Source organism: Branchiostoma lanceolatum, chromosome 1 (genome assembly GCF_035083965.1).
Source record: "Branchiostoma lanceolatum isolate klBraLanc5 chromosome 1, klBraLanc5.hap2, whole genome shotgun sequence".
NCBI lineage: Eukaryota > Metazoa > Chordata > Leptocardii > Amphioxiformes > Branchiostomatidae > Branchiostoma > Branchiostoma lanceolatum.
Genome location: NC_089722.1, coordinates 32904089 through 32920025, shown reverse-complemented (window position 1 = coordinate 32920025; position 15937 = coordinate 32904089). Strand labels below are relative to the sequence as shown.

Below are 15937 nucleotides of genomic sequence, written 5' to 3'. Positions count from 1 at the left end.
GCGTCAAACTTTTTATAGTGAATATTGTGTCATTTTTGGTGACATATAAGTGTGTGGATACAAGAAGATTACTGTTATAAATGAAAAATTTGAAATTGTTTCTGAAGGGATAGAAAATGTGAATGTTGCATTTGAAGACTGTTTCCTACAGCTCGTTCTTTTCGCCTTCTCATAACTCTGTAACTAATAGATAATGGGTTGCCATACAGCAACTTCAGAAGTTGTTTCTTTAGGGAGTGCAGTTCGATATTAAGTACAGGAATACAGTTTTTGTTACTAATACTGCACCGAACATACTAGTAAGTAAAAGAACACGCTATCTTGCGTATTTGATTTCAAATCTGTAATCAGCCTTCGGGCAGGAATTTGCAATAAACTTATTATTAGTATATGTACAACCTCACATCACTGCAGGCAGCCGAACAAGCTATCGAAAGGAAATAAAGGCTTTGACTTGAACGTACGAACGAAACATATGCATATTGTATGTGTGGGCCTTAGTAGTTTTTCCACGCCCACTTCCTGTGTCATCGCTCCAAACATGGCACCCGCGGGACCGAGAATATGTTTTAATCGTTCGTTCGTTCAAGTCAAGTCGAAGCCTTTATTTCCTTTCGATAGCTTGTTCGGCTGATCCTTCAGTCAGTCATAGCATAATTGCTGTACATTTTTCTTTTAATCCCACCACCAAAGGAGATTGGAATAGTCCAAGTTAAGTCATGACGTCACGTAAAGGTCAAACAACATGGCGGCCGGAAAAATAACAGTTGTTGGGAGTCAACTTTTGAGATTCAAATCTTGATCTTGATCGGGTACTGGGCAACATCCCTCTTGTTGGATTGATACAACTGTACGTGTGGCCAGGAAAGAACAACACCGGTAAGTTTTAGGCATTCAGGAAGTATCGTTACCGGTACTGGTGTGCCGTGGGGCTCGGAGTGGGCGGTGCTGGAAATCATAAGACTAATTTACTTTGAAGCGTTTTTGATGGAACAGAAACGTTAAGTTTAATCTGTATGTAACGTTAACAGTTAAGATTACCCCAGGAAACAAGTAAGTCAGTCAAATTTCCCCCACTAGCCATCCCAGCTGGGTCACAGTATATTTCACCTGTTAAAACATGTAACGGAGGGTGCTGCAACTTCGGCATACCCCTAACTTCGGTATAGTTTTTATTTTCTTCGTTATGCAGAAGTGAGTCATATTTGTATTCATCCATGGTGCTGAATACAATCACGAAGCACATGAGACTGTGCATTGAGGTGTTTCATTATTGCAACGTTGATTCTAGCAAAGTTAACGATCATTTCGTCTCTGAGTTGGAATCTGGGCGCTATCATGGCCACGCTATACGAAAGGTCACGGCTAACGGCGGCTCTCAAACAAAAACTCCAACGCCATTCACCAAACACACAACACACATTTATACACAAGAATTAAAGCTGAACAAAACACAAAACAATTGAGTCTCTGTGAGTTTATTTGTCAAAGAAACTGACCTGTAAACACAACTACTCCGCGGAACCGAATTATGATAAAGATATAATTATGGTCTGACGACCAAAAACCGTGAAAACCACTTGTTAATCAGTAATTTGTCCCAAGTATATCTACTAAGTATCGTTGCGGTATAGCTGTGAAATTCGGTGGAAACGATAAAAGGACATTAAATAATAAAGTATCCAAATGATAACACATGTACAATCTCGCATTATCTATAGATGTCCGAGTCTCGTCCGAGCCGACGTTACCGTGAATGGGTCGAGGACGACGTACAAAACGCTTTACGCGAAGTACGACTGGAGCAAAAGTCTGTTTATGCCGCTTCAAAGGCATACAATTTGCCAAGAAGTACTCTAGATTATAGATTTAAGGAGAGACACGGAGACAAGGTCGGAAGAAGAACAAAATTGGAGCCGGAGGACGAGGAGACCCTCGTTTGATACAGCATGTACATGGCAGGTAAAGGTTTTCCCCTTACTGCTGGTGTAATGAAGGTGCTGGCGAAGGAGATCGATAAAGAAAGCAGCAAAAAGAGGGGAGAAAATCCACGGTTTGGCGGGAAAACACCCGGTAAGAGATGGTGGAGTGGGTTCCGTTTGCGGCACCCACAGATATCGCTGAGGTCTCCTGATCGTCTGGACAGGGCACGCGCAGCAATGTCCAATCCTAACACTTTCAGTAATCACTTTGCCAAGCTAGATGAGCTGTTGACAAAGCACAGCCTTCACCAGCGCCCCTTTTTAGTTTATAATGCAGACGAAACCGGGATGGAGCTTGACGCCAGGCGGTCGCGCGTCGTAGTGCCGACGGCATCAAAGCGGGCCCCCGCCATCAGGTCAGGTGGCAGAGACCACGTCACCGTCATGGCATGCGTTTCCGCCGCAGGGGCGGTCCTCCCTCCAATGGTAATCTACGACAAGAATTTACCTTCAGGGAGGTTCAGCGAGGGTGGACCGCCCGGGGCCGTGTACGCCCACTCTGCCTCAGGTTTCATTAATAGAGAGCTTTTCCAAGAGTGGTTTTTCAAAATCTTCGTCCCACATTGTCATCAGTCCCGACCTATACTACTCCTACTTGATCAACACACCAGCCATCTGTCTCTTAATGTTCTCGAAGCTGCCCTCGCCCAAGACATCATTATTTACGGACTGCCACCTCACACTTCCCAATGCACTCAACCCCTGGATGCAACTGTATTTTCCTCTCTGAAGGCCAAATGGTCCAAAACGTTGGAAGCCTTGCAGGCCGCAAGCCATTCCTTCCAAGCGAAGAAGAGCAACTTCGCAAGAATATACAGTTCTGTTCAAGACGATTCTTTCACACCAGACAACATCAAGGCAAGCTTTGCCAAAACCGGGGTACTTCCATTTAATCCGAAGGCCCTGGACAAGGTTTGGATGAATATGACCTCCTCGACCGGCTCTGAGGCGGGACCGTCGACTTCAAGTGAGGCGGGACCGTCGACTTCAAGTGAGGCGGGACCATCGACTTCAAGTGAGGCGGGACCATCGACCTCTACAGTTTCGACCTCACAGGCCCCCCACCAACCAGTGTGCACGTCATGTGGGAACACATTTGACAATCCGGTTGTCAATAGTTTAGTCCCTCCGCATCTACGGAGCATCTTGAGGCCCGTGACAAGTGTTGCAAAACAGACGAGACGAAAAAAGCTGGTGGCCCGGGTGTTGACCCATGAAGACGTCATTAATGATCTTAAGAAGAAAGAGGAGGAAGAGAAACAGAAAAAAGCAAAGGGAGAAGAACGAAAGAAGAAGGCAGAGATGAAAAAGGCCGAGGAGGAGGAGCGAAAGGAGAAGGCAGAGAAGGAAAAAGAGAAGAAGCGACAAGACAAGGAAGCAAAGGAAATGGAGAAGGAAGAAAAGCGGAGAGAGAAAGAAGGAACGAAGAGGATGAGGGAAGGAGAAGACGACAAGAAAGAAAATGCAGAAAACCCCTCGAAGCGGAGAAGGATCAAGAAACGAGTAGAGTGCTACGACTATGATTAGTTGTTGTAAGTGTGGTAAAACCGACGAAATTGTACGAGTAGGCATGTTATGGCAAGGAGGTTATTGTTAATCCTAGTTCCGACCAGAAACCCACTGTACTGTATGAATTTTAGCATTTGGGGCTTTCTGTGAGGTGTTTTATATGTCCTTTTTGTACATGTACATGTGTCAAAAATTACTTGCCAGTAATAACTAATAGAAACTTGTTTCCATGTAACATGTCTATGCTATTTACTATGTCTTTGGACCATTGAAGATTCTAAAGGGGTGTCAGGTCTAAGATAGGTTATCCTTCAAAATAAGACGTTGTATAACAGACCAGTGATAAAAGACAGAACTTTAAACTTACATCTCTGTGTATTAATCAAAAAGTTGTATACAGTAACATTTGAGCGTTGACCAGGTGTAGCTACCTTGAATTAATTTGTAACCTGCCTGGCTTAGTATGTATGTGAGTAAGTTGTCTTGGTCACTGCTGGGTAGTTCTTTACCAGGAGACAACAATACAAAAAATCACATAATATAAACTTTGTCACCTGTAAGCCTACACGTAAATATACTATTTTAGAATCTGTCTGAAACTGGAACATAATATTCTTCGCCTTTCACATTTACCTCAGTTCACCAGAAAACAAGGCTCGTAGTAAAGCACTGTAATGTTTTTGTCTGATACAGTTCACATGAAGTAGCACAATGCCACGTTGTTACAACTCTGTGTTGTTGTTAACTTAACTGTTCTTCTAAAGTCGAAGATATATTTGAATACATTAAGAAGACAAGAATTTCTTAACAAACATCTTTACCTTGTTTTACTACTAGTACACATATCGCTGTTCATTATATTTCATTGCCCCTAAAGCTCTGTGGCACGGAAAATGAAAAAGTTACAGGATCTCAATCTTAACGACGACGTAGCCTTTCTTTTGGTAAACTTCGTCAAGGCGGACTCCCCGGTCTTCCACCCCTCCCCGGCCGTATGCCTGGTCGACCTCGGCGATGTCCTTCTCTCTAATCCAGCCAACCTCCATCCAGGCTCCTCCACCGATGCTAGCATATGACATCAACCCTGCTTTCGGTGCCCCCGGACGATGGTAAGTCTTGATTCGCAGTTTCACTGCCGATGAGGGCGCCTCCAACATTTTCTCGGCATTGAACCGATGATGAAAGGTTTGAAGAGTCAGCTTCTATGGATGAAACGAGAGGTGACTGTCAAACGTTAGGTTCGCAACAAGACTGGGGTTAAGTATTACTGTTCATCGCTAGGACAGGTCGCCAAGTTCTTGCTTCTGTGTCGTAAATCACGTATTTATTTCAGAAAATAAATAAATACGTACTTACCATTCTGATGATCTCTGATCTCAAAACGTTACCGTTGATTTAATCCACAGTGAAACGTTTCCGTCACCCCTCCTGACCTTGGTCACTGAACGTGTAATGCGAAGTTGGCGGGCAAATAACTGGACTGTCCCACTTGAGAACTTTGCTTTACCTAATATTTTACAGAGCATTATTATAGTCTAATGTGAAAAAGATTAAGATTTTCATCATTTAATGCTCGTGGTTATGAATAAATTAATACGTAACTTCGGTGAATTTTAAAAGAAATGCGTTTGTAAAACCGCCCGCCCCTGTAATGTAAAAATGCACACATCCATATGCGCGGTAAACCATATCTCGACGGCGATACCAGTCCCCTACGTGGGTGTCATAATTTGAAACGGATACTGTCTTTCACTTCACTCTAAGTGCAAACATATTAAGATGCATCATATCATGTTATAAAATCTTTTAAGCTTTTATTTTTGGGACAAAGAAATGGATCCGAACTTTAGGCGTCACGATGGTAACAAGCTCACACGCACCCCTTTATTGCAGTGTCGTTGCCTCAAAGACAGCAGCGAACATTTCATGTTGGTGTAGCTTACAGTAAATCGTACCATTCCGCTGTGACTGCTATCATTCCAACAGATATAATGATAGATGGCTTAAAAATGACTCGAAGATAAAGATTGATGTTATTGCCTTGCAAGCCTTTGAAATAGAACAGGGATGATTTTTAGCGCACTTTGGGTTCACACGCGGTGTTTTGCAGAGTGCAGAGGTCACCATATCAGTTTCCGGTGTGCACCATGTTCGCCCCCAGCTCGGTTGCGGATTTATCGGACCCCGCAAAGTCCAAAACCCAGAAGTGACGTATGAGGGTCGTAGTGCGCAGGCCCAGACACTTGGCTGAACAACATGGCGGCGGTAACAACAAATAAGCTAGTTCGGAGTTGTTACTACGCATGTGCAGTGTCAAAGGTGAAGGCCCCCCCAGACGTCAACAAAACCCGGCGGGGCGTTGTTATGCAAATCAAGACAATGTCGAGACGAGAACTGTTTTCAAGCCGGGGGCCTTCACCTTTGACACTGCACATGCGTAGTAGCAACTCCGAACTAGCTTATTCAACCTTTGCCGTAATATATTGCTGTGGTTTTTGTCAATATGGGACTTTTAGAGACGTAAACTAGCGTGTCAGCGTAAAAGAATGCCTTCGGGACCCGTGTCAGCGTAAAAGAATGCCTTCCGGACCCACTGATACCAGGTAACATAGCCTCCTTGCCGAAACCAAGGACGAAACCAAATATTTTTTGCGCAATTAAATCAGGAACCTTTGTGGAAAGTATAACGTTATCTATATTACCTCTTCATTGTTGGTACCCACAACTAGCCCCTTCAGGGGCAAATACACAGTTTGTCATGTAACGTTACAGGAGGGTTGTTGTTTTCTCATCATTTAGAAATATTTTCAGTTGATTGGAATCATTTGTGTAAGGGATTTCATAGTTTAGAAATATTTGTAAAGCTAGATCTAACTCCTCTTTTAGTCTTTGTTCCTTGCAATAGTGAGCTAGATTCAGTTAACATCATGTAACATTACATCTATTGGCCCCAAAATAAGCACAGTGTAACTTAGCCGCGGTGATTCTAGTGGGAGGACGTATTTACTTGTATATTATACAGTGTCTTCCAACAGAAGACACTATAATATACAAGTAAATACGTCTTCCCACTAGAGTCGCCGCGGCTAAGTGTAACTAATATGTATTATCATACCAAGACATTTCAACAACAGAGCTGAGAACGCTAATGGAAGACCGGACTGAGTGGCACAGAAGAGTCCATTGTCTCCCGAGATGACATCACAGATATCCTCGTTCAAGGTTCAAGGATCATACCAAGTACATGTACCTTCCTGAGTGAGAAGAGGGTGACAACACAGGCCTGCCCTACTTCACGGATGAATCCTAAAGTTGATCATGATGATGGCTTGAGTAAGTATTTTATTTTCTTCAAATCAAATTGAGGCCTACTTTACCGAGATGTCTTCAATTAACTCTTACTTGGATGCTGGTGGATATGATTTTGAAATCATATGATAATGCATTTCTTGGTTGGCAGATCGTTAGCTGTTGCCGAATTCAACAACATTACCGACACCCACCACGAGGAGGTCATCTGCCAAGGATGTCATCCCCCACCCCCCAAAGAAAAGAATTTGGTCCCCAGAGTGCCGAAACTGTTACTTACATCAACCACTAACTATGCTGGATACATAAGGCAGTAACACGGAACATTAAGTTGGGCCCCCTCAGCGACTAGGGAGTGCAACCCTAGTCTAGCCCAGTCACTGAGGAACTGTCACAAAAGATCGCGTCCCTCTGAACTTAAATTAAAAGAAAAGAAAAAAAAATTGAGGGTAATGTAGTTAATGTTCCATGCTGCTATCATATGCATATAAAGCATAGAGAGTGGCCGTGCCCTGTTCTCGTGATGCCCAAAAAGTTTCCTGACCGCTGTTTGTGAATGCTAAAAACAATAAGAACAGAACTAGTGTAAATGATTTGAACTTCAACTGTCAGGAATACATTTAAGGGCAACATTGACTCTTGCAAATTGGGCAAATTATTATCCCCTTATATGTTAAAGAAAAACAGCTGACAAACTTGATCTAGGTGCGGCTACACTCGGGACAGACATAATCCAGCTTCTGTGTGACCATGGTGTGGACTTCACTTTCACTCAGGTTGACACAGGGATAGTGGAACCACTGTACACACTTGTCACACATGATCATTGGTGATCCTGGCCTGTGCTCATAACAGTTGCAATATGTTGACAACTGATAGTGCTTTGACACAGTAGACTGTTTGACTGTCTGGTACGGAAACATTTTGATTTCCTTCATCTCAAAGCAGTCCTCCAAATGCTTCCTCATTTGGCTTTGGTCAAACACGACTTGTGTTGGAGGAATTTCCTCGGCCAGTGCAACAGCATTGGCAACTGCATAAAGTCCACAGTCATTTCCGCCTTGTTGCCTCTGAGCACAGGTGACTTTGATAGGAATGATGCGATCTTCCCCTTGAGCGAACTGTTTGTACAGGTGGACCAGTTGGCTACGAAGCTCAGGCGTCATGGAGGGATGGAGGGAGTCATACACCGTTATCTTCCCATCAATGGCTGCAGACAGGACCCAGTGATCCCTCAAATGGTGGATTTGCAGACAGTCCCTGGATCCCAGAATGGGGTCGTGCGTATTGTCCACCAGAATCACTGTATCCCTCAAGGCATCAATGAAAGGATATTCACTCCTTATGAGATGCTGTGCAGAGTTCATGTGCTTGTCTGTGAGCCACTTGTCTTCTTGTAGAGTCTGTCTGTCCCTTTGTGTTAGCTTTGTATGATTGATTGTCAACCATTCAGCATCTGCCTCCAAGTTGCAGTCTTCCACAGCCTCCAACTCCAAGATACTGTCTAGCACAGTTTCCAACTCACAGTCTACCACAGTTGTCTCAAGCTTTGGAGCTTTCTCCCTACTCTCCACACTCACGTTGACATGAAATGTACTTTTCAGCACTTCAGCTTGGCGACCTACCCTTTTTACAGAGGGATGTTTTGGAGGCAAAGTTGGCAGAGAGTGCAGGTTCTTGGGTATCTCCCTCTTTCGTTTTTTTGGGCTTCTGAGGGGAAGGGCCTTATCATGTGGTGCATGTGCCATCATTTCTTCCATCATGCTGGACAGCTCTTCCTTCACTGATGCCAGGTACACCTCGTCCTGGAGGTTGTACGTCATGTTGGTCATCTCATGAAGGAGACTTGCACATTCCCTCTGGAGTTTTCTCACTCTACTCGGCCGCTTTACTGGTAGGTCACAGTATATTGGCTGAGATGGGGTTGGTGATGATGTTGGTGGTGATGGTGGCTCTGCTGCTGTGATGAGGGGGCTGCTGTCTTCCTGTGGTGTTTCATCAGTTGATGTTGTACTTGTAGGCAGAAATGTGCTATCTAAGGAGAAGAGGGGATTATTCCTATATGCTACTGACAGGTTCTCCCAGCTCCATCCTTCTTCCAGCTTGAAGATTGCACAAAAGTGTTTGCAGGGTAACTTATGCTTAGACCAGTCTTTGCACGTGCAGGATGGCATGTTGTTAGTGGAGGCTTCGAAGTTTACTTTGTGATATTGACGACTCTGACTGCTGGCACTTTTGACATGAAAGACTCCTGGACCAATGGTCAGGATGTCTCCTTGGTCGTAAAACTGGGCCTCTGACAGCCTGGACATGATGTGGATTACTACCCCTCTTGGGCGGTCTTTAAGGAAGGGGGGTAGGCTTTCATGGTACTTCCTGTAGCATGATGAGTACGTCACATTCAGTTGGATATACCTGGAATAACAGGAAGAAAAGGTTACGCTGTGATGATGTTAAAAGAAAATACTATCAAATAGACAACATCTGGGACATACATGATTGTCTGCACATTTACATTGACCAGTTATTTTTATGTATGTATGTAAACTATATATCACAGAGAAATATTACATTTCTATATACAGGTGTGTGCATTTGCCTGTGAGATAATCTTTATATTTCTGTTTCAGCTTACTTTCGATGTGCGGTTGGTAGGAAGTCAGTCACCACCGTTGTCAGCATGTCACTGAGACTTCTCTTCTTGGAGCCATCAAGGTGGGAGTACTTGAGGGTCTCATTCTGGCGTTCCACCCCGTTGTTGGTGTAGATGGCCACCTTCAAGTTCTCGTCTCTAAAGGCTTGCACCCATCTCTATATGCAGCAATGATAGAAAAGAGAATGATGTAGGTTTACATATGGTAAAGGAAAGGGACATACATGTACTAGTAAAGAGCAAAAAGGGAAGCAGGTACATGTGAAAGGAGGTTGTTTGAACATTATGAATAAAATAGAATTTAGTGCTAGTATATAGAATAGAATAGTCAATGCTATATTGCTACTCATTGTCTGTCATTTCATGTTGCATGTACTTGCAATCAGTCTACAGGCAATAGACTTATTTTATTCATTATAATGATCATTAACCTGATAATAATACACACCCTAATGCATGTATCTTTAAGCCACTTTGTGTTGAACCAAGTCCTCAGCTTTTCATGTTCCTGCCAGACACTTGAATCATGAAGCCTGGAGAGGGACTGCTTGTACTCCTCAGGGGTGGCAGCTGACGCGATGTCCCTCAGCAGCTCGAGGACGGTCTCCTGTACGTCACTAACCCCATGATCTTTCTTCCTCACCCACTCCACCCAAGCCTTCTCACGGTGGAAATCACACAGTAGCACCTCTGAGTCTGCATTGAACACAACAGAGAAAAGTTGTACATGACACCATACATGTATGTCCCATACAATTTCTGTGCGAGCATTGCCCAATATTACCCCAGGTGCCAGTTTACCAGGTATGCAAGACAAACTAACAAACAAAATGCAAGGCATTTTTGGGCATCATACCTAAAATATATTGATTTAGCGTTGCAGGCTGGTATTGTCATGAAACAGGTTGACTTCAGGAATACTTTGAGTCTACCTGCATATACAGGTGGTATTTCCTCTGAAAGAATAGCAACAATTACAATTTAAAACATTTGGAATTCAGTTTCACCTTCAAACTCAGCCTCCAGGGCTCCGATTTCTGCCTCACAAAAGTCAACCATGAAGTGGGATGGATGCCATTCAGGATTCCATTCCTTAAACACCTGAAGGGCTTCTCGGATGTCCTCTGTTTTCTCACTGTGTGGCACAAATACACCTACAACAGTATAACACACATTTGTTCTTACACATAAGAAGAACAATGGTAGATCATATCGACATGTCCTGTATGTCGCATCCAATAGGCACATCTGTTGCCCATAGAGGAGTAGGAGTCGACGTTGCCATGCCGTCTGGTAGCAGAACAACAGGTTGGTCTTCGTCCCATCCTCATGCAGTTCGCTTGGCCTGAATTTGATGTTGCAGTCCTCCTGGGTGGACCATCTGTCGCATAGAATCTGTAAGTAAAAGGATAGACGAAAAGATCATGACATGTGGGAGACTTAAGAAAAGTTAACAATTTTCTATGTAGATGTTTTCAGTGATGTTTAATTTTCTATTGTGGTCTAGTATGATGTTGAGGACAAGGAGAATGTTAGTGAATAACTGTATTATTTTGCTGATTACCTGCATGTTGGCTTGGTCCTGTTGTGTATTCCTTGTTGAATCCCTTGTTTGCGTCATGATGTTCCAGATGTCTCGGTTCGTGGGGAAGTATTTCCGCCGTGAGGACGAAGGTGGAGTCTGCCCTCTAAACAGCTCATCATTGACAAAGGTTCGTACATGTCGTTTGATCTCACTAACCTTCCTGGCTCCAGCCAAGATCAGTTTCTTTACCTTTTCGGAGACCCTTTTATCTATAGCTTCTCGCAGTTCAGCAACCTGTGGAGTGATGGATTGTAAAAAGTTATGATAAGGTACTGTACATAAGAGATGGGAATTCATGACAACCTTGGTACCTGTATTGTCCTAGGATAGATTTGAATTCCAATCTGTCATAGGACAAAAGAGAACTCTTCTTTGAGAAAATTTTTGATAATATAAAAATGAAATCTAAAGAATGTTTTTGTTATCTATTCCTCTTCCTTTGGTCCTGGCAATTGCATAAAAATCAAATGCATCACCATAGACTTCTTATTGTATCTGAATAAAACATTCGATTACAAGGTTAAAATGTGCAGCATAAATAAAAGCGTGTCGGTAATTTTTGCACAGTTACTTACCAGTCCAACGGTTGGATGATTTTGATGGTCATCCATGGTGGGGAAGCATGTGTGGTATTCCACAATGGCTTCAACTTCTGATGGAGTCTTTGCTAATGCAGCCTTCAATGCTGCAGAAGCCTTATTCTTGCTTTTCTTGGTGTCCTCTGTGATCTGAAAAAATTGAATGGGCATATAAATCAAGCCCCGCATTAGTGCTGTAGATATAGAAACTTACTCTAAGTTACTGTAGACTAGCAATACAGTATGATCTTGTGTCACATGTATACCTTTTGTTTTACTTTACATTTGCACTTCAACACTGCTGTCAACATGCAATTAGCCTACGGGCATGAATTTGCAATCAACTTGTTATTATAAACTGTTACAATTTGTAGTAAATATATCTTTTAATACAAAAATAAAATGTAGGGGTTATGTCGAAAGAGTATTATGACAGTGTAGCTACTGTACCTTGAAACCAGGAAATTTGATGACATGGTAGACTGTAAACTGCACGGGGCAGTCCATCTTCTTGGTGTCTTGTATCTGGCGATGTCTTGCCATGAAGACATGGTCTTCTAGCTATTGACGGTAAATAAACATACACAGACATGTATATTAATGTTAAGGTGCTACTTCTGTTAAAAACATGCTGTAGACAGTGCCAGAAATTTATCAGAAAACAAATGTATACAAATTCAACTATGTAAAGGGTGCAGTATTAAGTGAAGAAGTTACGCCAAAAATAATTACTCAAGCAACTGGATGAAGTTTTGAAACTTTATCCAGTTGCTTGAGTAATTATTTTTGGCGTATCTTACTACCTGGATGTCTAACTTTCATCAAAGTGAAGAAGTTGTTTATTTCATCAAAATACTTGTCAACTTTTATTACTGATTCACACTTTTGTTTCAGAGATTGCACCATAGCACACATGTTAAGTACATATTTTTATAAGTTCACAAATATACCGCTTGTTGTTGTTTTTTGGCATGGTACTTCTCCTTCTGCCGGGCATTCCTATCTTTCCCCAGGTGACAGCCATGAACTCTCGTGCCTACAAGTTGGAATGGCACCCCATCAAACTCCACATTCGTCAGCTGCCAGTTGATCGTCTTCTTAGCCGAGGGTTGCACATCTGTATCCAAATGCCATGACAAAGATATGTGATGTATATACTATATATAATTATATTGAGCATATGAGTCAATCAAGTCCTTCCTTTATTTTATCTCCAGGACAGAAACATCAGCATTGGTGCTCACATGGCAGATACGTTTGTAAGTACATAAAGTTACAGATGATTATCGCTTACCACTACCTCGCATGGAACCACACTAAACCAAGGAGGTTTTATATAGACTATATAAAACCTCCTTGACTAAACAAAGAAAAGATTATAACTTTTTACCACATCATTGATTATGTAATATTTACGCTCGACATATCACTATACTGTATTTAAACTTGGTTGCAGTTATGATGGAGGTATGTGCATTGAAAAAAGGTTTGATCGTAGGAACTTAACGATTTATGTGTTTTTTTCTTTCATCTATTTTATAGATAAAAGAAAACAATTTTATGTCATTAACAACTGTGAAGTGTTTTCCCTTTGCAGATACCAACGTCACAAACATCACCATGGAGGCATGGATCATGTCTTTAGATATACTAGTAAAAGAAAGATCAGCATCACTTTACGTTTGGATACCATGTGTTTGCATACTATTCATTTGAATTAGTGAGTTCAAATGCTACTGTTGGATAGAATACGATAGAGGTAGATGAGAAAGATATGAAGTCCTGACTGGCATAAATGGAATTAAAATCTATCTGGTTGCTTGACCTGTCACATTGTGAATACTAGTACAGAGATTTCTATGGCTAGAATTCACTTTTTGATTGTATAAAAAATTCTTTATATTAATTCTAGTGTGTTCTAATGTACATTCTAATGTACAGACAGCACGATGTTAGTTCTGAAGGAAGAAGTATTGCTATCATTACTTTCCTCTTCATGTACTTTCACTGTGGTTTTATTTGTATTATTATAATCTTCTTTGTGTTCAGATTGTACTTTTCAGCTAACAATTTAAACATTAAAAATGTTCTTTGCATGATTTTAACAAAGTGTGAAGGTTTATTTTTCAACAAGTTAGAACAACTTGTGTGTAGCATGTTCTAAAAGTAAACACAACTACAATCTATTGTCTTGCATATCGTATGACTGACAGACGGGCACAATAGTTTATTGTCACTTCCATGTGTGAAATGGACGTAAATGGAAGTTTCCACTATGCATACATGAATAATAAAAGAATGCCTAATACTTGAAAACATATTACTGATTCACCACTTTTGAATGCTGTTTAAAAGTATATCTCAGCAGATCGGAAGATTGGGTAAAAGAGAAAACAATTGTAACTTAATGCAACTGTTATTTGCCGAATCTCCAAATAAGATAAGGATCAGATACTAGTGAAGCTAGTTATAATAATGATCGGTCAGTTCGCGCCATCTTCTGTCTTCTCATTAAAAAATTGGACACAGATGTAGAAATGGAAGTTTTGATGTGTGCACATAATTTGTTAGTTTTCCCACGAACTTCTATGAATATCAAGACGAATCAGTACAGATTAGGCGTGTTCGGTGTTTCAAAACCTCTATATAAATGCTATCACGTTGAACAAAGTTACGTACTTACTAGTAACTTAGAAAAGCCATAATCACATTTCGCGCGAAAACAGATGACTTATGAAAACTTACCATCTTTTCCAAAATCGGGCTGTTTCTTGTGAATGATGTACTTAGACCCTGTCTCTTCCTGCACTTCTTCTAGATTTCTCTTAAACTCCTGTATTGAAGAGAAAACTTTAGGACTTAAAGCTTGCCGCGGCCGCATATTGGTGACCGGGTCCGGGTTCTCGTTGCCGGTCATGGTTATGTTTACAAGTTAATCACGTGACTGTCGTTCCCAGGGTATACGTACCCAGTTCCTGGGTACGGGCTCAATGACGTCACTCCCCAACTTTGCGGGGTCCGAAAAATCCGCAGCCCCCCAGCTCCAAGACGCACTTGCGGCGAATGTGTGGCCCTATGTTTGTTCAGTCATAGGAGTCATTCGCATGAAACAAAGCATTTGTCGTAATTGGCATGCCAAACAACGGACCGTCACCTTTGACATGGCTTAGAATGCAGCAAGAGGCGTAAACAGTAGCTAAGGTACAGCGCGCCTCGCATCGGCGGAAACTTACGCACGGCCAAAAATTATTTACCAGAGGGAAGTTGAAGTAAGTTAGCACGGAACTACTCCCTCTGTTTACTTAAAATCGTCCAGAGCAATCAAAGACCGGCTATAATGTTTGTATGCCGAAGTTAGGATACCCTGTCTAGAATGGAACAATATGGAACGTTATGGTCATAACAACATTTTTCTGGTTTTACCGACTGGGATCCATGATGTAATTCGTGCACGGATGATGTAAAATCATCTCGACAACAGAAAATTCCCAAACACTGCTACCCTCAATCATTATTTATTAAAACGCAACACTTTTCAGATAACCGACACTGATGCAATACGATGTCGAACTCGTAAATTTACGTCCGAAGTTGCAGCACCCTCCGTTACGGAACACAAAAATTATGCCCTGAAGTACACAAGTTTCCAGTTTTAAAGGTCATTGGGAGCACTTCAAGCCTGGCCCAATTCTAATATATAGCAATAGTCAAGGTGATTAATGCAATAAAGTGCATGAATCTTTGCATGAACATTGCATGCAATAAAAGTAATATTTCTATTCTAAATATAGATTTTACCTACATGACAACCGTTGCTAGGAAACTTGAAGTGCTCCCAATGACCTTTGACCATTGAAACTGGAAACTGGTGTATGGGCTTTAAGGCAAGCAGGGTGGGGCTTAGGCTACCCCAGCAGGTACCCACCTCAGCAGGCTATCCTTTCTGGGCCCCAAGGCTATAATGCATGGATGTTTGGCTCCCAATAGAATTTCCTTGAGGTAAACCACCAAAACTGGAATAAAGAACCATTGATTCTAAAGAAAATTTTAAGTATACAATAGCAAGTCTTTTCCCAGAAGGGTATACAAGAGGAAATAAAGAATACTGAATGGCCAATGATAGATAGGACCTGTATTTGCCAGACCATTAAAATTCAAATTAGAAACAGGTGTCTTTAGACTGACGAGTGACGACGGTCAGATAACCGTAGGACTGTTATTTTCCGACACGTCTCCGCCGATGATATCTATAGGCCGTCAACAGAGGACGAAAATAGCCGTGCAATGGTTTTTCCTTGAATCATTGTGTACCGTCGTCAGT

General features: G+C 41.9%; 1 protein-coding gene and 1 long non-coding RNA gene across 5 annotated transcripts; both read left to right on the top strand.

The window, feature by feature from the left end:
• Nucleotides 1-1991: 1991 nt before the first annotated feature.
• Nucleotides 1992-3509, top strand: LOC136423228 (putative uncharacterized protein DDB_G0271982). The gene has a single exon (XM_066411366.1). It carries the CDS (start codon nt 1992-1994, stop codon nt 3507-3509), a length of 1518 nt encoding a protein of 505 aa, XP_066267463.1.
• Nucleotides 3510-5958: 2449 nt separating this feature from the next.
• Nucleotides 5959-13573, top strand: LOC136420383 (uncharacterized). Of its 4 annotated transcripts, XR_010753199.1 has the most exons (7): nt 5959-6094; nt 6611-6824; nt 9431-9515; nt 10696-10850; nt 11085-11165; nt 12834-12875; nt 13214-13573. It is a non-coding gene; the product is annotated as an uncharacterized lncRNA (long non-coding RNA). The 4 variants fall into 4 exon arrangements; XR_010753198.1 differs by having other exon boundaries at nt 5959-6824; XR_010753201.1 differs by having other exon boundaries at nt 5959-6824; nt 13198-13573.
• The last annotated feature ends 2364 nt before the right edge of the window (nt 13574-15937 follow it).

Coding starts and splice junctions, on each gene's coding strand:
- LOC136423228 (XM_066411366.1), top strand. CDS start 1,992: ATGAAGGTGCTGGCGAAGGAGATCGATAAAGAAAGCAGCAAAAAGAGG.